At 51.1% G+C, this 17,775-nt stretch overlaps 9 protein-coding genes across 9 annotated transcripts; 7 read left to right on the forward strand and 2 right to left on the reverse strand.

Annotated features, from left to right (window-relative positions):
• The first annotated feature begins 215 nt into the window (after positions 1-215).
• BJX67DRAFT_350857 (aminoalcoholphosphotransferase) lies at positions 216-2,520 on the forward strand. Its single transcript, XM_071028855.1, has 7 exons — positions 216-637; positions 715-724; positions 856-1,013; positions 1,066-1,112; positions 1,172-1,267; positions 1,324-1,988; positions 2,040-2,520. The coding sequence occupies exons 1-7, from the start codon at positions 498-500 to the stop codon at positions 2,160-2,162; spliced, it is 1,239 nt and encodes a 412-aa protein (XP_070887426.1). The 5' UTR covers positions 216-497; the 3' UTR covers positions 2,163-2,520.
• Positions 2,521-2,802: 282 nt separating this feature from the next.
• BJX67DRAFT_350861 (uncharacterized protein) lies at positions 2,803-4,291 on the forward strand. The gene is made up of 2 exons (XM_071028856.1): positions 2,803-2,926; positions 3,004-4,291. Exon 2 carries the CDS (start codon positions 3,441-3,443, stop codon positions 3,750-3,752), a length of 312 nt encoding a protein of 103 aa, XP_070887427.1. The 5' UTR covers positions 2,803-2,926; positions 3,004-3,440; the 3' UTR covers positions 3,753-4,291.
• A 22-nt stretch (positions 4,292-4,313) lies between these two features.
• On the forward strand, positions 4,314-5,370 carry BJX67DRAFT_350862 (alpha/beta hydrolase). Its single transcript, XM_071028857.1, has one exon. It carries the CDS (start codon positions 4,373-4,375, stop codon positions 5,228-5,230), a length of 858 nt encoding a protein of 285 aa, XP_070887428.1. The 5' UTR covers positions 4,314-4,372; the 3' UTR covers positions 5,231-5,370.
• On the reverse strand, positions 5,350-7,281 carry BJX67DRAFT_350868 (proteasome regulatory particle lid subunit RPN5). The gene is made up of 5 exons (XM_071028858.1): positions 7,055-7,281; positions 6,942-6,998; positions 6,647-6,883; positions 6,107-6,595; positions 5,350-6,043 (listed from the first exon to the last, which is right to left on the reverse strand). The coding sequence occupies exons 1-5, from the start codon at positions 7,136-7,138 to the stop codon at positions 5,444-5,446; spliced, it is 1,467 nt and encodes a 488-aa protein (XP_070887429.1). The 5' UTR covers positions 7,139-7,281; the 3' UTR covers positions 5,350-5,443.
• Positions 7,282-7,417: 136 nt separating this feature from the next.
• BJX67DRAFT_350871 (putative siroheme synthase) lies at positions 7,418-10,043 on the forward strand. Its single transcript, XM_071028859.1, has 2 exons — positions 7,418-8,477; positions 8,529-10,043. The coding sequence occupies exons 1-2, from the start codon at positions 8,153-8,155 to the stop codon at positions 9,887-9,889; spliced, it is 1,686 nt and encodes a 561-aa protein (XP_070887430.1). The 5' UTR covers positions 7,418-8,152; the 3' UTR covers positions 9,890-10,043.
• A 54-nt stretch (positions 10,044-10,097) lies between these two features.
• Positions 10,098-10,815, forward strand: BJX67DRAFT_380234 (uncharacterized protein; the record flags this gene model as incomplete). Its single annotated transcript, XM_071032750.1, has 3 exons — positions 10,098-10,360; positions 10,426-10,507; positions 10,594-10,815. The coding sequence occupies 3 exons, from the start codon at positions 10,098-10,100 to the stop codon at positions 10,813-10,815; spliced, it is 567 nt and encodes a 188-aa protein (XP_070887431.1).
• A 278-nt stretch (positions 10,816-11,093) lies between these two features.
• BJX67DRAFT_59030 (2-deoxyribose-5-phosphate aldolase) lies at positions 11,094-12,415 on the forward strand. Its single transcript, XM_071035191.1, has one exon. It carries the CDS (start codon positions 11,310-11,312, stop codon positions 12,108-12,110), a length of 801 nt encoding a protein of 266 aa, XP_070887432.1. The 5' UTR covers positions 11,094-11,309; the 3' UTR covers positions 12,111-12,415.
• On the reverse strand, positions 12,415-14,514 carry BJX67DRAFT_59033 (putative ribosomal assembly complex component Ipi3). The gene is made up of 2 exons (XM_071035192.1): positions 14,148-14,514; positions 12,415-14,093 (listed from the first exon to the last, which is right to left on the reverse strand). Exons 1-2 carry the CDS (start codon positions 14,493-14,495, stop codon positions 12,720-12,722), a joined length of 1,722 nt encoding a protein of 573 aa, XP_070887433.1. The 5' UTR covers positions 14,496-14,514; the 3' UTR covers positions 12,415-12,719.
• Positions 14,515-15,333: 819 nt separating this feature from the next.
• BJX67DRAFT_59083 (uncharacterized protein) lies at positions 15,334-17,569 on the forward strand. Its single transcript, XM_071035193.1, has 2 exons — positions 15,334-16,572; positions 16,626-17,569. The coding sequence occupies exons 1-2, from the start codon at positions 15,502-15,504 to the stop codon at positions 17,550-17,552; spliced, it is 1,998 nt and encodes a 665-aa protein (XP_070887434.1). The 5' UTR covers positions 15,334-15,501; the 3' UTR covers positions 17,553-17,569.
• Positions 17,570-17,775: the final 206 nt, after the last annotated feature.

Raw genomic sequence — 17,775 nt, forward strand, 5'->3', positions numbered from 1 at the left:
CGTTTGGACTTCACACGTGGGGAACCGATACCCACCCATACGGACGATACACGGAATTCTAGTGGGCCAAGGACTGGGACGCGGTTCTGTGACATTCTTCGTACTTCCTGTCTGGTGGAGTGTAATGATTTTCCGCCTCAAGGGACGCTTTTTCCGCCGGCAGAAAATAGGTTGTCGCAAAAAATAATAGTAATAAATAACATTAATAAATAGCATGCTGGATTCTTGGACAGGAACCTGAGTGTTGTCGACTGTCAACTCGTCAACAGCGACCCAGGCCCTGTCTCCTCTCTCCCCCCCTCCCCCCTCCCGGTCTCTTTCATTCATAAGACTCCGCCCACCTCGTCCGCCTATTCTAATTCACCTCCCTCTGGTTGAAGCGTCTGTGCTGAGACAGACCACCGCCGTTCCGGCTCAAAAGAAAGCGGCATTCCAGGCATATCCTTGTCTTGATTGGCGGAGACTGAGGACGAGGCCTTCCCTCACTCACAGACAAGATGGTATACCTCCGACAGCACCAATTACCGAATCTGAGGGAGTATCGTTACGCAGGCGTGGATCTGTCCCTGATCAGTCGATATGTTCTCAAACCCTTCTATAATAATTTTGTTATCAAATTATTTCCAATGAGCATGGCGTGAGTAACTATAGTGCTTATGCCTCTCCCCTATGCTTCGTCCGGCTAACAGCCTGAACCTTTTTTTTTTGCCTTAGTCCTAATGCTGTAAGTCTAAAAGTCCCCCAGCCCGAGCCCTAGCCCCATGCGCCAAAACCACATCAACCCTTGTTGGTTAGGAATGAGAGACCGATCATGAGGATGCAAAAGAAGACTTGATAATAACTGGAGACCGGTAGATCACCCTGACGGGCCTTGTGTTTGTCCTGGCCAACTTTGTCACCATCCTTTACTACAATCCGACCCTAGACCAGGATTGCCCACCCTGGGTTTATGCCAGTTGTGCCCTTGGACTGTTCCTCTACCAAACTTTCGACGGTGTAGATGGCATCCAAGCGTACGATTTCCATGCCATGTGATGGGAAACCTGTCACTAATGACGTTTCTAGGCGGAGAACCAAGCAAAGCGGTCCCCTAGGCGAGCTTTTCGATCACAGTAAGTCAGAAAGCCGATATCCAGGAGTAGGACTGCCGCTGAATACTGTCTGCTTGCAGGTGTCGATGCGTGCAACACGGCCTTAGGAGTTCTGATCTTCGCCGCGGTCATGAACTTGGGCCAGTCTTGGGCCACAGTTCTGACTCTTTTTGGATGTACGTTGGGTTTTCCACCACGGCGCTGCTTTGGTGGTGCTGATCTGATATTGTAGCTACCATGACGTTCTATGTGCAAACTTGGGATATGTACTACACCCAGGTATTGACACTTGGGATAATTTCCGGCCCTGTGGAGGGTGTGCTGACACTTTGCGTTGTGTTCGGCTTCACTGCGTATATGGGAGGTGGTAGCTTCTGGCACGAGCCCATGTTCGAGACTATCGGCATTCCAAGTCTAGGGTTCGTTCCTAAGCAACTCTATGAAATGCCTTTCACCCAATGGTATCTCGTTTATGGCGCCTTCGTTCTCTTTTTCGCTACCGGCTCGAGTATTGCACATGTCGTGCAAGTCCGAAGGGAAAAAGGGAAGGACCCTATCCAACCACTCTACGGTCTTCTTCCTCTCGTTTTGACCTGGGTTCTCGTCCCGGCATACCTCTATCTCAACCCGGCTGTTCTAGAAAATTATCTGGTCCCGTTTGGACTGTACGTCGGCTTGGTCAATGCCTATGCTGTTGGTCGGATGATTTGCGCCCACCTCGTCAAGTCTGAGTTCCCTTATTCCAACATTCTTCTTTGCCCGATTGCTTTGGCTCTGGTTGACGGTGCTGGTGCACATTTCGGACTGTGGTCGAACACATTGATTGACTGTGTCGGACAACCCGCCTTCGTTTTCTTAAGCTTGGGATTGGGACTCGGTGTTTATGGAAGCTTTGTGGTAAGTGGATAGTCTAGACCAGTTGTCTCCCCAGGTGCTGATAGCGCTTAGCACGATATTATTACAACGATCTGTGATTACATTGATATATGGTGCTTGACCATTAAGCATCCCTATGTTCCGGAACAGACTGCCAACGGCAATGCTGTCCGTGCGTCCAAGAAGACGCTATAAAAAGGAAGGTTATGGCCTTTCGCATTTGAACTATTGGGTGTTCTTGTCAACTCATAAACATCTGCTTGAAATTTTGCCCTGAGTTTGTGGCGACTTGAATGTATTGGAGATGGACTAACGCCCGCTCCAACCCCTTGCGATTTATTGTGCCTTATGTCATAGCGCTTTGGATTAGCGATAGAGGAAAGTAATAATAGCCTTGGAAGCCTGATGTGTTTTCAAGACGCTGTTCAGTCCGATGTCTGGCAGTGGTCAGAAGAAAATGTTATGTAAAGTTTATGCGACCGATGTACATAGTTACGTAATCAGCGCAATATGTCCGAGAGCCGCTTGGAATGGCTGCTTTAGCGAGGGCTGAGCCCTATGACTATCCCGAAATGGGTCAACTGGGGCGGCTGTCCAGAATTCGCTTGAAACTTCAGCATCTCCACGAGACCACTTCCTGTTCCTTCACACCCCAAAGCAGGCCATCGCCATCAGCGCCCCCTTCAAATACCTTCGCTGATCGACAATTTTTCCTCGTCAAGATGGTGAGTTAATGTTGCCCATCCTCCTTTGTCAACATCTCCATCCATTTCTGTACCATGAATGATGAGCACATTCACCCCATCATACTCCTTGTCGTCCCCGTCACCTCCGTCTTACAGTCGAACTTGGATCAATCTTGAATGGCAACACTCCTAACCCAGGTCACGGAATAGGTTCTCGCAGTCGACCTTCTCAACCCTACCCCTCAGGCTGAGGCGCGCAAGCACAAGCTCAAGGTATGATGATCCTGTCATACTCTGGATACGAGACAAGGGACTCGGATAGCTAACGCTGGAACCTGGTGGAACGATAGAACCTTGTGCCTGCCCCTCGATCCTTCTTCATGGACGTCAAGTGCCCCGGCTGCTTCACAATCACCACCGTCTTCTCCCACGCCCAAACCGTCGTTGTCTGCGCAGGGTGCTCTACCGTTCTCTGCCAACCCACTGGTGGCAAGGCCCGTCTCACTGAGGGCTGCTCTTTCCGCAGAAAGTAAACGCCACGCCAACGGAGTTGGAGCGATGACGATTGCAACAAGGCGTTCTTCGATGATGATGAATTAATATTTTTTTTTTTTTGGAGAAAGCACATTCAGATAGAAGATGGAATCCTCGCCCCTTGCGAGAAACCCCCCGAAACACTCATGGGCAATGAGAAAACTATTCCTCAACCTCAAATCACCGTTCCAATATCAAAAAGCATTTTCTTCACAATGAGGGGAGTTCCGGATATCTGGCAATTGATCGGTCCATGCTCTGTCAGCTTTTCGCTTCGTTTCCGTCAAAACCAGTTTCTTCTCTCCATTTTGTGTGTTATGCTTTCGTCCTCTTGTACATCTTCACTTCGACCAGCGTACTGAGTTCATGCACCTCGGGATGTTTACAGCGAACATGCTCACCCCAGCCATGCCAGCCGGAGCGGGCTTTCGGAAGTCAAAGGAATTGGGATGGACGATCCTCGTTGACGAAGATGAATGTGCGCTTCGGTGGTATGTGCTTTTTGGCAGGCATAGTGGATTTCCCCTGGTGGATTTGTGCAGGAATACCTGAAGAAGACTCCTGAAACCTGATCTGCGAGGAAGAGTTCAAGCTGTGCTTCTCTTGGTGCAGTAGCAAATCGTACACCTCCATTTGCGGATTGATACTCAGCGGCCTAACCCGTAAATTGTGGATCAGCCTCTGACTACTTGCTTTTCACTGGCCCTCCCCCTGCCGTATAGTTGCTCGTCCACGGGTCTGGAGACCCTTTTCTACGTTCATCGCTTTGCTGAAAGGGGCCCTGGATACTTTGAATCTTCGAATCGCATTCGTAGCCTGAGTGGATATGTATCTGTCCCAAGTTGCGTTGATCGCGTCGGCCAGAATGAAGATCGAGCACCTCGCTCCCCACGCGACCTCTCATGCACCTCCCGTTCTGAGAAGACATGTCCTCTCCCGAGTATCCTGGAAGAGGCCGTGAAAATGCTACTATTAGAAATATCGATACCGAGCATTGCGGTTCATGCTTAACTACCTAGATATGGAGTGAATTCCTCTGTTGGAGTCGGATGGCATACGCCACTGGCCCACCATCTTATCACTCCGCACGCTCTGGGTGCCCTGTACTGCAAGCTCCTCCCCCTCTTTTTCCCCTTCAGCTCCCCTATCCTCACTGTTCTGTGTCGGTCTTTTTCTACCTGGAAAATGGCGCCCCGCTCACCATTGAAACTCCTGATGCTCCACGGCTACACGCAATCCGGCCCGCTCTTCCACGCCAAATCCCGCGCCCTCATAAAACACATCACCAAGGCCTTCCCTCTCCACGAAATCTCTGCGATATATCCCACCGCCCCCCTGCGTCTCAACCCCGCCGATATCCCCGGCTACTCCCCCCAGGAAGGTTCCGGCTCCGCCTCCGGCGACAACAACAGTAGCAATGAAGAAAGCGAACCCGAATCGTACGGGTGGTACACACGCTCAAATACCGCCGACCCACCTCTCTACGTCGGACTCGAGGACGGGCTGGATGCGGTCGCCAAGGTCCTGACAGAGGAGGGCCCCTTCGACGGCGTAATCGGATTCTCACAGGGTGCCGCGATGGCGGCGATGGTTGCTTCGTTATTAGAGCCTAAGCGGCAAGACGCGTTTGTGCACTTCTCATCCTTGTCTCCCGATGTCGAGGAATTTGTGTACCCGTCCTCCTTCTCGAAGCTGAACCATCCCGCGCTGAAATTCGCACTATGTTACAGTGGGTTTCGGTCGCCCGGGGACCGATACCGAGCTTTCTATGAGAACCCGTCGATTCAGACGCCCATACTGCATGTCTTGGGATCGTTGGATGTTGTCGTTGAAGAGAGCAGGAGCAGAGCGCTGATAGACGCTTGTGCTGGGGATCCGGAATCGGAGGGGAAGGTGGTCTGGCATCCTGGGGGGCATTTCTTACCGAGCCAGAGGCCATATCTGGATGCTGCCGTGAGGTTCATTCGAGAATGCTTAGAAGGCGGGTTACAGAAGGGTACGGCTGAGGAGGAGGATGTTAATGAGATGGATTTGCCTTTTTAAAGATGTCGCCGCTTCGCTAGATTATACCAAGGCCTGTTGCTTATAATTGGTTAGGCTGCCTCGTTTCGTATATGAAGTTTATGATTATGGGAGGTTACTTGGGCTACGTGGGATAGAAGTCATACGGATGAATATCAATCCTAATATTGTATAATTTACACCCGTTCATATGTCACCATGCCCTACTGCCTGTGCTGGAGGGCAAAAGGTCGATTAACGAGCTTTGGCCTTCTCTCGAGTTGGGAGGATGCGCGCCATCATCTCTTCCTTGGTGATGAGATGGTCGATACGCTCCAACAGGCCCAAAAGGTTTTTCATATCGCTGCTCCACTCGTTCAGCACATCATCGGCATCACGGGGCTTGGCGAAGTTGACCAGTCGTGCGGGTCGGTCAATCTTCGCATAGATTGTCTTCGAAGTTACCAGTTGGCTGATGTATTTCTCCGTTTCCTCCTCGGTCAGATCCAGAAGCTGGGTCAGCCGGCCCATCTGAATGCGGGTGTAGTATTTCGCCACCACACGCACATTATGTTCTATGACGCGCTTGCGAAGATCTTGCCATCTCGTGTGCGGCTGGTCCTCGGCGGATTGGCTTGGCTTGGGGCTAAAGATGTCTGTGCTGCACAGGTGCGGGCCGAACGACTCGGCGACAATAGGCCACCGCATGAGTTCCGGAACGGTAAAGAGCTTCACCAAACGGGCCTCGACCGGAACCGTAGAGAGCCTCGTGTCTTGTTGAATGCGGTGTAACAGGTCAGACTGTTCGTTGTCATATGGTGACAATACAATGTAGTATACAATGCGTGCAAGGACCTGGAAACGAAATCAGCCTGGGATATTTCGGATGCTCAACAGCGAGCTGGGTAGTGAGCTTACCGCTCGAAGCTCTTTTGGATTGTTCTGCACCGAATCCGTGTCAAGCACCTCCCAGTAGTGCTTGCAGACGTCCAGATACTTGTAGTCATGGTTTGAAAGAATTATCTGCTGTTCGTAATAGCGGAGCTTCAAGTCGGTTACGTCGTCATCCACCTCCATAGGAGGTTCATCGGGCCCACGAGTTTTCTCCCGTTCTTCAGCTTCTTTCTTGAGCTTCTCAAGCTCCTCAGGGCTCTTCTTCGGCTTCCGAGCGAAGTATCGTCGATTTATCTTACGGCTTAAGACAGTCGCCTGAGTCCAGTCACCTCGCTCTATGCAGAGCGCAACTTGTTCCAGAATGAATTCGGTCTTCTCCCTTCTCGTCATCGACCCAAATGTTTCAACCTGTAACTCACAAAGGATGTCGGCGGCAGCGTTTAGATCCCCTTGAGACTTCTTGATTTGAGACAGAATTCGTGTGACACGAGCTCTCTCAACTTCAACGAAAATCTGCAGGACTTATGAGTTATGTTGGTGAACAGCGGATACCTAGGCACTAACCTTGCCCTCCGTAACGGTCCGCAGGGTCTGGATAACGGATAACTTGGTCTCAAGATTCGGTGTCTCATCCAAGAATTTCACCACCGTTTGCACCATCCTTGTGATTGCTTGTTTGAGCTGGCCATGCTTCTTGGAGAGGAGGAGGACTTGGTCGTTTAGGAGACTCCAGTCACCAGAGTTTTTGCTGATTGTGACAATGGCGACGAGTAGTCGAGATGTGGTGGGCAAATCGCTTGACTGTCGGTGTTCGACAATTAGACCTATCGACCCATCATGACGCTGAGCGGTACGGTACCTGTCTTGCTTGTTTCTCCAACCCTAGCAGTTTGTCAATCGCACCTTGTACATCGGTCTGCTCCAGTAGTAAGCACAGAACTCCACGATACAAATACATATGGTAGTTTGCACCTTCGAAAGCTGCTCCGATTCCGGAATCAGCTTGTCAGCATCCTTGGAGAAGTCCTTCTCCGGCTTCAAGAGTCCGTCGGACATGGCGACCACGGGCAATGTATTCCGGATTTAGCGGGAGGAGTCGAGGGGAAACGCAGAGGTCAATCAACTATAAAACAAATGAACGGGAGCCCGTCTATCGGATTGCCAAAGTGAAAGGGGTGAAGATGAAGAGACGATGGGACATGATCAAGTTTGGAGCTCTCAGGCGTTAGCCAAGCTGGCTGAAGCTCTCGATCACGTGATGTATATCTCCTTCCAAGCCCAAACAAGAGCGAAAGACCTCTCCCAGCATCAAACCCACATTCGACCTTCGGATTTCATATTCTCTCTCCTGGTCATAATAACCTGCTCAGGGCTTCCTTTGCTATACTCTGCTACGATGGAGAGTTGGAGTTTTGCCTCCTCTTCACTATGTGGGACGTCTCAGAATGCTTCGACTTCGGGCCAAATGCGTGCCTGATTGAGAATCTAACCAGACATCCCTTGGCTCAACAGCTCCCAACTCAATCCAGATTTTCGGCCCCCACGGCATCTCCATGGGCATCACCGAACATCTTTGCCCAGAAATGCGTGCCTTATTTGTGCCTCTTTTTTCAGGCACTGAATTACATAAGTTGCACTCGATCACGCCATCGCCTTCCTTAACTGCTTCGGGTTGGGATTGCATAAAATCTACAAGAGAAGTGAACTGTCGTACGTTTTGCAAATGGAATTTTGAAAGCCACTTCTGGTGCTGTGAAATATTTTGTGTTCGAATTTCATAACATCTGGCGGTACGCTTATCGACAGGTCGCAATTAGGATTATCAATTAGAAACGGCGCCAAGTTCAACCCCAAGCCGTTATCTCGATTCGCCTCTCGGCCAATTGGCTCTGACCTAATTCCGCGGAGCCCTGGTACTTATATACTCCAACCTCCACGGCTTGCTTCGCAAGAGGCGACTCTCGGACGCCCAACTTTCTGGCTTCCGTCTTTGAATCAGGATTTCTACATTGAAGCCTTTGACAGAGGTGCTGCCAGTACTTTTCTGGCATTGTCCCAAGGTTTGACACCATGAGGGATGCATTATCAGAGCACGCAACTCAAATACCACTTTTAACTGCTGTGAATGCGGATTCTCAGGTGCATTTGATTGTTGGGGCGGACCCTCTCGCTGCAGCTCGTTGCGCCAAGAGCGTGGAAGCCGGGGCAAAACCGACGATAATTGCGCCTGATACTGAGAGTTTGCAATACACTTTAGCAGCATACATTGAAAAGGGCTCCGCTCAGTGGATCCGAAGAGAGTTCCGGGATGATGACCTGACGAGCCTAGGGAGGGAAGAGGTTGATTATATTGTGGATATGGTGTTCATCACTCTTGGTGGTAACCATCCTTTGAGTATGTCGCGAACATGATCTTGTGGTCCAACCCTGTTGACATATATGTTAGGTTCACATATCTCAAAATTATGCCGGCGCCTTAGGATCCCAGTGAATGTCTCTGACACCCCAGAGCTATGTACCTTCAGCTTGCTCTCTACTTACTCGGATGGTCCTCTCCATATCGGAATCACGACGTCGGGAAGAGGCTGCAAATTGGCGTCTAGACTAAAGAGAGAAATATCTTCCATACTCCCACCTCATCTAGGGAGCGCTATCGATAGGCTGGGAACTGTGAGGAAACGCCTTTGGGAAGAAGACTTTGGTGCGGGACTCTGTGACGCGAACTTCGATGTTGACGAGGATGACTCTACTGGGCAGAAACACACCTTTAATAACTTGGTGACGGAGGACGATGTCAACGCAGCCAAAACCCGGCGTATACGCTGGTTGTCCCAGATCTGTGAATACTGGCCGCTTCAGAAACTTGCCGCCATCACCGATTTAGACATCGACAGTATCCTCCAAGCGTACAGCTCAAAAAAAGCCGAGACCGATATTAATAAAATTCAGGTCTTCGAGAAGAAAGGGAGAATTATTCTCGCCGGCTCAGGCCCAGGGCATCCAGACTTGCTCACTCGTGCAACCTACAAGGCTATTCAGAGTGCCGATATTATCCTCGCCGATAAGCTTGTGCCAGCACCCGTACTCGAGTTGATTCCACGGAGGACAGAAGTACACATTGCGCGAAAATTTCCAGGAAATGCCGACCAGGCCCAGGAGGAGTTCCTCTGCATGGGCTTGGATGCTCTCCAAAAGGGTCGTCGGGTCCTTCGTCTGAAACAGGGTGATCCGTATCTCTACGGACGGGGTGGAGAGGAGTTTGAGTACTTTCGAGCAGAGGGATATACACCTGTTGTGCTACCCGGAATCACTAGCGCTCTGAGTGCTCCCGTGTTTGCGGAGATCCCCGCAACCCACCGAGGGGTGTCTGACCAGGTTCTAGTATGCACCGGGACCGGAAGGAAAGGTGCAGCGCCCGAGCCCCCAACCTACGTGCCGACACAGACCGTGGTGTTTTTGATGGTACTACATCGGATCTCCACCCTCGTTGAGAATCTAACCGTCAACGCTGCAGAAGGATGTGACGAGTCCTCGCGGATGAGGACGCTGTGGCCGAAGGAAACTCCGTGCGCTATTATTGAGCGTGCTTCTTGCAGTGATCAGCGGGTGATTCGATCTACACTCGAGCATATCTGCCAGGCATTCGAGAGCGAGGGGTCGCGGCCGCCTGGTCTGCTAGTGGTCGGGGCAAGTTGCCACGTTCTCCACAAGCCAAACGATCGGAGGTGGATTGTTGAAGATGGGTTCCGAGGATTGGATGAGATACAAAGCACGGCTGAGATACCGGAGATGAATGGAACGGGTTAGGATGAGGGATGGTTTTGATATCACGGCGTTCAATGATACCCACATAGACTTGTCTGGCCTGGTAATAGCCACTGAAGCATTACATGTTTTAGTATATCTTCTAGAATTTGCGACAATGCGTATAGTTTGGGTTCTACCTCCAGTTGTCACGCTCGCACCTAACATTGGGAATTGGTGGTAGGGAATCCATTTAACAATTGTGGCGAAGATGTACGAGAAGAGCCCGCGTCATAATGCTGCGATATTTCTAGTGAGCACTTACCTGGGCGTTCATGCTTCCATCCTGCTTGGAACCGAGGGCTGTGTTAGCGCCAAGACTGTCGCCTCTGTTGTCTGTCTGTCATCTCCGCAGCCTCACCAACATTCAATCATCACTCGCATCATCACCACCAAAGACCGCGCATTCGTCATGGCCTCAAAGCAATCTTCGAAACCAAGCGTTTATCTGCACAATGGGCAGATCCTCCAAGCGTAAGTTTTACGAGATCCTCTCACCACCAGCGCTGATCACTAACGCCACGACCTCTTACCCACAGCCCCCCGCTCTCTGTCCAAATAAGGCGCTTCATCGAAAGTATCTACATTTTCTTTGGGCTCTACTTCACCAGCTTCTTCTCGGTGTGTCTTCCCCAGGCGATTACTTGTGAATCATCTCTGCGGCACCCGTCTCTCGAGAATTTATATGCTGACAGCTGAACTCCCAGCTCGACCCGTATACAGCTGCTCAAAACTCCCCGTTCAACGTTACAAAGTCTGCGAACCAGCCCAATACCAAACCCCGCTGGTCTGGCTCTCGCGGGCCACGAGGTGGTGGTGGCGGTGGTGGTGGTGACGGGCCTGGTGGTGGTGGATTTGGAAGTTTCGGATCAGGGAAGTTTGGCCGGGTTGATGATGTTAGAGGCCAGTGCAAAGGTGGCTGTTGCTGAGGAGCGAGGAAGAGAAATTGGTATAGGGTCTTATCCGGATTCCTACGCCTCTGGGACAGCATACCATCCCGGCCGTTGCGGTTGATGTGGCGTATTTATATAGGGAGCCCGAAACAGAACGTAGCCTTTATTTGCTATTATCGAGGCTTGCGAATGCTATCAGCACACTGTTCTATATTCTCAGACTTCTCTCCCATGTCTTTTGCTCGTGCTCGAGGTGTTTCGGGGAGGGGGGGGTACCCTGGTCTCCAAACTCCTTTCTCAGATACCACTGACTTTCTAGACTCCGTTTTGGTCCTCATACAAGAGAAATAGGGGAGGGCTTGTCACGAGATATTCTGAGGTAGTATCTACAGATATCATCACGTGAAGCGCCTCGTTCTCCGCACGATGAGGGGCAATCAGCCAAGATTTCCTCAGACTGCGTTTTCCTTTCTCTTTCCAAGGTTGTTGACACTGTCAGTAAAAAGGGTTGAAGATCACTCGACAGAGCAATGTCTATTCCAAAAGACAATACCGAGTGGGAGACCCAATTCTCCTCAATCAAAAGCTCGCTCTCCCGGTTCTCCGCAGAACAGCACGCATCAGTACCCACCCAGGCTAACCGCACAATCGACCACACCCAGCTCGGCCTGACAGCAACAGAAGAGCAAATCAACGAGCTGTGTGCTCAAGCCTCGAAGTATCAATTCGCAACAGTATGCGTACGTCTCAAACACGTTCAGCAAGCTGCGCAGCAGCTCCGCCAATCGCCTGACGTTGGCGTCGCCTGTGTCGTTGGCTTCCACGAGGGCATGTACGAAACCTCCGAGAAAGAAGTGGAAGCCCGAAAAGCAGTTAGGTTTGGCGCGACGGAACTCGATATGGTTCTGAAGTACCCATTGCTCAAGGAAAAGCAATATAACGAGGTTTACGAGGACATTCTGGCTGTGCGCAAAGCCGCGCCTTTGCCCGTCCGATTGAAAGTCATCCTGGAGACGTCACAGTTGTCTCGGGATGAGATCATTGCGGGGTCTGTCATCTCTTGCTTGGCTGGGGCGGATTATATCAAGACGAGCACGGGGTTCAATGGAGCTGGCGCTACGGTTGAGAATGTGGCCCTGATGTACGAGATCGCGAAGCTTGTGGGCAAGGGGACGAAGGTTAAGGCGAGTGGGGGTGTAAGGACTGCGGCAGACTGTATCAAGATGCTGAAAGCCGGAGCGGAGCGGATTGGTGCCAGCTCAGGGGTGAAGATAGTGCAGGAGTTGGAGGGAGCAAAAATAGTTGATCGAGGGAGTTCAGAAGGGTATTGAGGACCGGCCTCATCAATGATGTGTCTTCCTCTTCCTCTTCCTTAGCTTGGCGAGTGTTTGTACGGCTTGCCATTCGGGAGGGTCTCATCATATAGTTTGAGTTCTCCTCTTTGTATGCCTGGAAAGGCCCTCGCCCTGGCTCCATCGAGGGCCGGCAGGCACGGTACGCTGTCCGTGATGGCCTTACTTCCTGAGACGGACGCCATACCCTACAATTTAGAATTCCGAAACACTTCAGGAATCTACAGATTAAACCTAGAACGCTTCACTGCAATGTGGCCTCATGCCGCCTGGTTTTGAATTGTTTGAAACCATTCTGGAATGGCCCTCTTCGGTCAACTGGTAAAGGAACTTTTGCAGGACTACGGGCGATCCTTCATCTCTCATCCAATGTGAGATCATACTCGGAGTACCAATTGATTATTCGCTGTTCATATGCTAGTACACTATCATCAACGTCTATTGCCTCGCCCAACTTTTGAAGCCCGTTGCGCCGAATAGTACCCAAACCCTGTTAATGTACACCTGCGGCTCTCTAAAACATGTCATGCGCTCCCGAAGGCTAACAAATGGAGGGGTATATGGAGAATAATGCTATAAATGGGAGACTCATTGCTCATCACTACTTTGATCGTCGATGTCGCTTGTATCGGAGCTGTCTTCAACTTCCATTCGCCGAACTGCAGTATCTCCATTTTCCCCCTTCCTCTCCGCCGCAAACCAGGCTTCTCGTCGCCTTATTTCCCGCTTCTCCTTACAGGCTTGCCGCCGGAATTTCTCCCGCTGTGATTGCTCCTGTTTATCTTGGAGCTCATTGATGTAATCATGGAGGTTGGCAAGGTCAGAACGCAGCTTGGTCAGTTCGTCAGTAGTAGCTTGACGAGCGGTATCGCTAAGGGTGGCTTTTTGTTTGAGAATGGCAATTTCGGCCTCAAGAGAGGCGACTTGGGAATCCGTGGCGGGCGCACCAACATCCATTGCGGCGCCTGCGAATGGAGTAGACACCGCGGTCGAAGCTAGCTGGTCCATAACAGCAAGTTCGGATAGCCCCCGCTCCAGAATTGGTGTTGGGAAACTGGCGTGAGAGAAGGCCTCCATGAACCAGTCTAAGCCTGCAGCTGTGTCCGCAGATGAGGATGGAGGCAGGAGGTGGCTGCTAAATTCGTAGTCCGCAGGAACAACCCCTGAAGACTGAGCAGTATCGACAAGGGAATGGACGTATCTGGGCTTGACTAACGTCTGTGCTACCCTTTTCAGGCTAGTGACCTGCTCATACAGCCCACCGAGGGGCAGCATGGCCAAGTTGGTGACTGGGTGTGTGAAGTCGGCTACTGTTGAAGCATATTTTCGCCTCCCAACGTTCCAGGAGTAAACTTTGCCGCTATCATGGCCGGAAAGTAAGGTCATGCCATCGTGGGAGACCGTTACCGTAAGTGCGGCGCCGCTGTCGGCAGAAGGCGGGAGCCACAGATCCTCAGCGGATATCTGCGCAGGAGTTGTTTGTAGAGAAGGGTCATAAATAGGGTGCTGGGCTGATTTCTCCCTATAGAAGTCGATCGACTGCACACTCCCATCCTCATAGCCAACGTAGAAGGCTCTATCAACCGGGTCGAGGGCAAGGGAAACCGGGCTATCCGGTAAGAGAAAGTTTCGCAGAATGTGGCCGGTCCGGTAGTCCCACGCAATGGCAGTATTATCATGAGCTGCAGAGATAGCAATGTTGTATTTACCAGAACTGTGTCCCACCGCCACTGCACTAATGGCTGCACGGTGATTAGAAAACGTGCGGATAGGCGAGTTTGGCGTCTGACGATCATGTGTAGATGGAGATTTCGTGAAAGAAAGGAGGTCAACTAATGACCACACATGAATGCTGGCATCTGCTGACCCGGAAAGAATGAAATTCGAGGTGGGATCGACAACCACAGCAGTAACGGGTCGTAAATGAGATGCAGTTGTAGCTATCTGGCGCCCTGTGCAGACCTTTCCAGACACTGTTAGTCTCCATGCTAACTCTTCCATTAATTTAATCCTCACCTCCCATAGGATCAGGCGACCCCCTTCTGTACCCAAGACCACGATATCGCCATTTTTGGACCCTGTCGCCGCGATGCTACGAATGCGCTCAGGAAACGGAACAGTAGCTTCCTGACTGCCTTTCTCCCTGCTATAAACGTGCACAATTGCCTTTTCCGACTGTGCCGCAAACACATGCGAGGCGCTCACGGCGAGACAATTCGGGGCGGTTGAGCTCTTCTTGAACGTCGAGCGTAGGGTAGCGGACGGCTGGAGTTCATGAACACAAATCCCTACGTCCCTCAGCGAGGACGATGTGGGGGTTTTTGCGGACGCTAGGGTCGACGCGACGAAGCATTCTGAGAGCATGAGGAGCAGTGGGAGTCTCTGGAGTTGGTTGTCCAACAGCAGGCGACGCTTTTTTTTTTTTGGCTCTGCGATAAGCTATGTTTGCACTGTTTGCGTTTATCACGTGGTAGTCCCTTTCCAGCAAACAGGGCTCAGCTCAACGCAACACTTGATCAACATCTCCCCAAGGAGTGGACAGGTGAAACCCTGCAACCCTTCATTTCAGGCATTGGGCTGACTTGTTCAAGTTGGCCAAATCTCGCGAAGTATTGCCGTAACAGCCCTAAACCACCTCCAACAATGGATAGCCATCTACAGGAACTCAGCTTATGTCGAGCAACTCGGTGCCTCTCGGAGGAATCTAAGCTGTTGCGATTAGAAAGGCTCAATTACCCGCCGCATATCGGTCGGAATTCTTGCACATGGTATTCAGATTAATCGCCCTCCCCAGCTATGGACCCTCGTCCGCAACGGCCGCCACAGCAACTGAAGCAAGGGGCCCCTTCTAGGGGCTGCACCCTTTTGATTGCCCGGCGCAACAGCTTTATTGAATCGAGGCATCGTGACGCCCTCTCAGTGCCTTTTCTAGGGGATTCTCGCTCTATTTGCTTACTTTCTGCATGTCTCATTTCTTCCATAATGACGACATGCAGAGTCCCTGCAAAGCCCATCGCCCACGTTTTGAAGTAACCCATTGGCCAATGATCTCGACCCATTGGTCCCTGAATGAGTCTTGCCTCTCTTTGGAATGCAAGGACGACGGGTGCAGCAGGCCTTTACACTTCACCTCTGTTCCAGAGTTCCACTGGAAGGGGCGATGAACATGCCTGTTGTCTGGCACTATGTCACCGCATGGTAGCCAAGGGGCGCTCGTTAATTTGGCCCATTCCATAGTATAAGGTCCCTTCGGCCGCATCCATGCCTGTATTAGCCTGAGAATCTTTGCACCTGTTTCCGTGCTACTGTCTCCCTACCGGTCGCGAACTGGGATTTGCTTACAATTATATTGAACTACCATCAGCTCACTATGTCCTCCGTGGACTGTGGTCTCGCGAATTCGCATACCGGACCTTGCTATAGTCACCATCGCCATCACACCGTGACTGCCAGCCCTGTTCCGGCCTATGTCAACAGAAGTGTTCCAACCTATAGTATAACAAGCCACGAGCCGATAGCTCACTCTCATAACCTAGCTTCACCACGCTACTCTCCAAACGTGCAACCATGGAGGAGGCAGCAGCCGCAAAGCTCTCTCTCTTTCATTCCATCGACGTCTCCACGCTCCGAACAATCTGAATATACTACATCTCAGCCAAGACGACCAGCAGATCGCGGAGCTGCGTGCATTTCGCCTTTTCGCTCTGTACGCAAGATGAAAGAGCCTTTCCAACTTCGTCTGCCAACTTCACCGTCACTCGAGAACAATTCGACCTCTACTAGGGAGCCCCAGATGACACCGCGACCACCTAAGATAAGGATATTGCGAGCCTGGCGATCAGACCAGAATCTCATGGCTTCCAGCCTAGAGACTTTTGGCCTCCTTCCTAGCCCTCCCCTCTCCGACTCCCAGAATTCCCGGACATCACCGTCGTCAACCTACTTCTCATCAAACCCAGGCTCTGAGGTTGAGAATGATCTAGATCTAGAGCCCTCCTTTGCTTCAACAACCGGTCGCCGCACTCCTCATACTCCCGCAACCGATATATCAGCACAAGACCGCTCAGGTGGAACTATGAATGTACACATGGCCCATTCAACTTTTGTCAGGCAGTGTGAATTGGATAATAGACGATTTACAACTGCAACAACAGAATCAGGGTGTATGTCACCATCTGAAGCCTCCGCTGCGGATTCGGTAGGGAAAAGGAACTTTTCCGGTTCATCCGCTGCAACACATAGGAGTAGATCGGGAACCGCCTCGAGCGAAGCTAGTTGGATCCCAAGTAGCTTATCATACTGTGAAACGTGGCTCCAGGGCGCTCCCATGGAACCAGTAGGAGAAGAAGCCGGCAAGTCGACCGTCCTCAACCGGAGGAAATTCCAGATCGTCCAAAAGAGCCCGCTCATTCCTGACTGGAAGCGCGCACACAATGATGCGGTATGTCAGACACACCGAAGTGAATCCAGTTAACATACTAAGTTTGATACAAGGTTCTTGCCGTAAAAAGCAAAACAAAGCCGAAGTTGGTTGATATCTCGCGACAATCTTCACCGGCGATGAGCTGCTCACTTTCAACCCCAACGCATACGATCCCCGCTACTCCTGATCAAAGCCTACCAGAAGTCTCAGCTTTCAGCCCAGACACACCTCTAGAAACGCCAGACAGTGGATATGTGACACATAACCCCACTTACTCTTCAAAGGGACACGTGGATGACAAGAGAGATGTACATATGGACTCTAGTTTTGTTACCCGAAGGAGCTTCAAAGAAATTGACGTTCCTAACAACGCAGCCGAAGAAAACGACCGGCCGAAACCACGACAGATTGGTGACGCGACAGCTATCGCCGCTCCATTGTCAGAGGCACAGGGATCCCCGGGTGCTTCGTCGAGTAGATCGGAAAGGGACGAGTTGGAGAGGTGGGATCATGAGTGGACAATCGACCAGCTGGAACATTCGGTTCAAAATTTCCCACAGAACATTCTCCGGCTGACTTCTCCAGTTGTAATGTTCCTTCGCCATAATCATGAACGGGCTCTGATCCGCCCCTTCCGTCGAATATTTCCAGATGCTCCAGAATCCCTTCTTGACTCGCTCTGCGCAGTTCTAATTGCGAAGAATTATCTCCTCACGTTACCATCCTCTAGCCGCAGAACTGTACAGCTGCCTCCGCGCGCACAGTTCACAAAATTGGGAACAGTCCCAGAGAAAGCCTCTTCGGTTCTTGGGATGAAATTTGCTCAACCTCCACCATTACGCATCCGAGATCAGGTCCTTGGCTCCCGCGGCAGTAAACTTCAGCAAGATCTTGACCGAATCGTCGACGATTTATTATTCACGCTGCGCGGACCCCCTGACGAGGCTCTGAAATCTGCCGCTCTAGTTTTAATCCAGGTCCTGGAGACCAAGGCATAAACCTCCGCTCTTTGTTCTTTCCAAATTTCTCATCTCATTTGCCAGCCGAACTCTTTTTCATATGTTCTTCCCTTTCTGAAGCGAGCCAGCCTGCCTTGATTAAAGCCCTTTGCCCCTTCCGAACACTTTCATTTGTGACTCCAATACCCACAGCCCTATGTTCTTTTCTTCTTCCTCGATGGTGGTAGCTGGACCTTGTCCGTTTGATTCGCTGTGTGGGTTT

Source organism: Aspergillus lucknowensis (assembly GCF_044049455.1).
Source record: "Aspergillus lucknowensis strain CBS 449.75 chromosome Unknown BJX67scaffold_14, whole genome shotgun sequence".
NCBI classification, from domain to species: domain Eukaryota; kingdom Fungi; phylum Ascomycota; class Eurotiomycetes; order Eurotiales; family Aspergillaceae; genus Aspergillus; species Aspergillus lucknowensis.

Excerpts from the sequence above, each read along its gene's own strand:
- BJX67DRAFT_350871 (XM_071028859.1), top strand. The coding sequence starts at position 8,153 with ATGAGGGATGCATTATCAGAGCACGCAACTCAAATACCACTTTTAACT. Across the intron at positions 8,478-8,528 it reads TGGTGGTAACCATCCTTTGA|GTTCACATATCTCAAAATTA; the intron begins GTATGTCGCGAA and ends CATATATGTTAG.
- BJX67DRAFT_59033 (XM_071035192.1), bottom strand. The coding sequence starts at position 14,495 with ATGCTCTCAGAATGCTTCGTCGCGTCGACCCTAGCGTCCGCAAAAACC. Across the intron at positions 14,094-14,147 it reads GTCGCCTGATCCTATGGGAG|GTCTGCACAGGGCGCCAGAT; the intron begins GTGAGGATTAAA and ends GTGTCTGGAAAG.
- BJX67DRAFT_350862 (XM_071028857.1), top strand. The coding sequence starts at position 4,373 with ATGGCGCCCCGCTCACCATTGAAACTCCTGATGCTCCACGGCTACACG.
- BJX67DRAFT_350857 (XM_071028855.1), top strand. The coding sequence starts at position 498 with ATGGTATACCTCCGACAGCACCAATTACCGAATCTGAGGGAGTATCGT. Across the intron at positions 1,014-1,065 it reads GGTGTAGATGGCATCCAAGC|GCGGAGAACCAAGCAAAGCG; the intron begins GTACGATTTCCA and ends TGACGTTTCTAG. Across the intron at positions 1,268-1,323 it reads AGTTCTGACTCTTTTTGGAT|CTACCATGACGTTCTATGTG; the intron begins GTACGTTGGGTT and ends CTGATATTGTAG.
- BJX67DRAFT_59083 (XM_071035193.1), top strand. The coding sequence starts at position 15,502 with ATGTCCTCCGTGGACTGTGGTCTCGCGAATTCGCATACCGGACCTTGC. Across the intron at positions 16,573-16,625 it reads AGCGCGCACACAATGATGCG|GTTCTTGCCGTAAAAAGCAA; the intron begins GTATGTCAGACA and ends GTTTGATACAAG.
- BJX67DRAFT_350868 (XM_071028858.1), bottom strand. The coding sequence starts at position 7,138 with ATGTCCGACGGACTCTTGAAGCCGGAGAAGGACTTCTCCAAGGATGCT. Across the intron at positions 6,884-6,941 it reads TGGAGAAACAAGCAAGACAG|TCAAGCGATTTGCCCACCAC; the intron begins GTACCGTACCGC and ends GAACACCGACAG. Across the intron at positions 6,596-6,646 it reads GGACCGTTACGGAGGGCAAG|ATTTTCGTTGAAGTTGAGAG; the intron begins GTTAGTGCCTAG and ends TAAGTCCTGCAG.
- BJX67DRAFT_350861 (XM_071028856.1), top strand. The coding sequence starts at position 3,441 with ATGCTCTGTCAGCTTTTCGCTTCGTTTCCGTCAAAACCAGTTTCTTCT.
- BJX67DRAFT_59030 (XM_071035191.1), top strand. The coding sequence starts at position 11,310 with ATGTCTATTCCAAAAGACAATACCGAGTGGGAGACCCAATTCTCCTCA.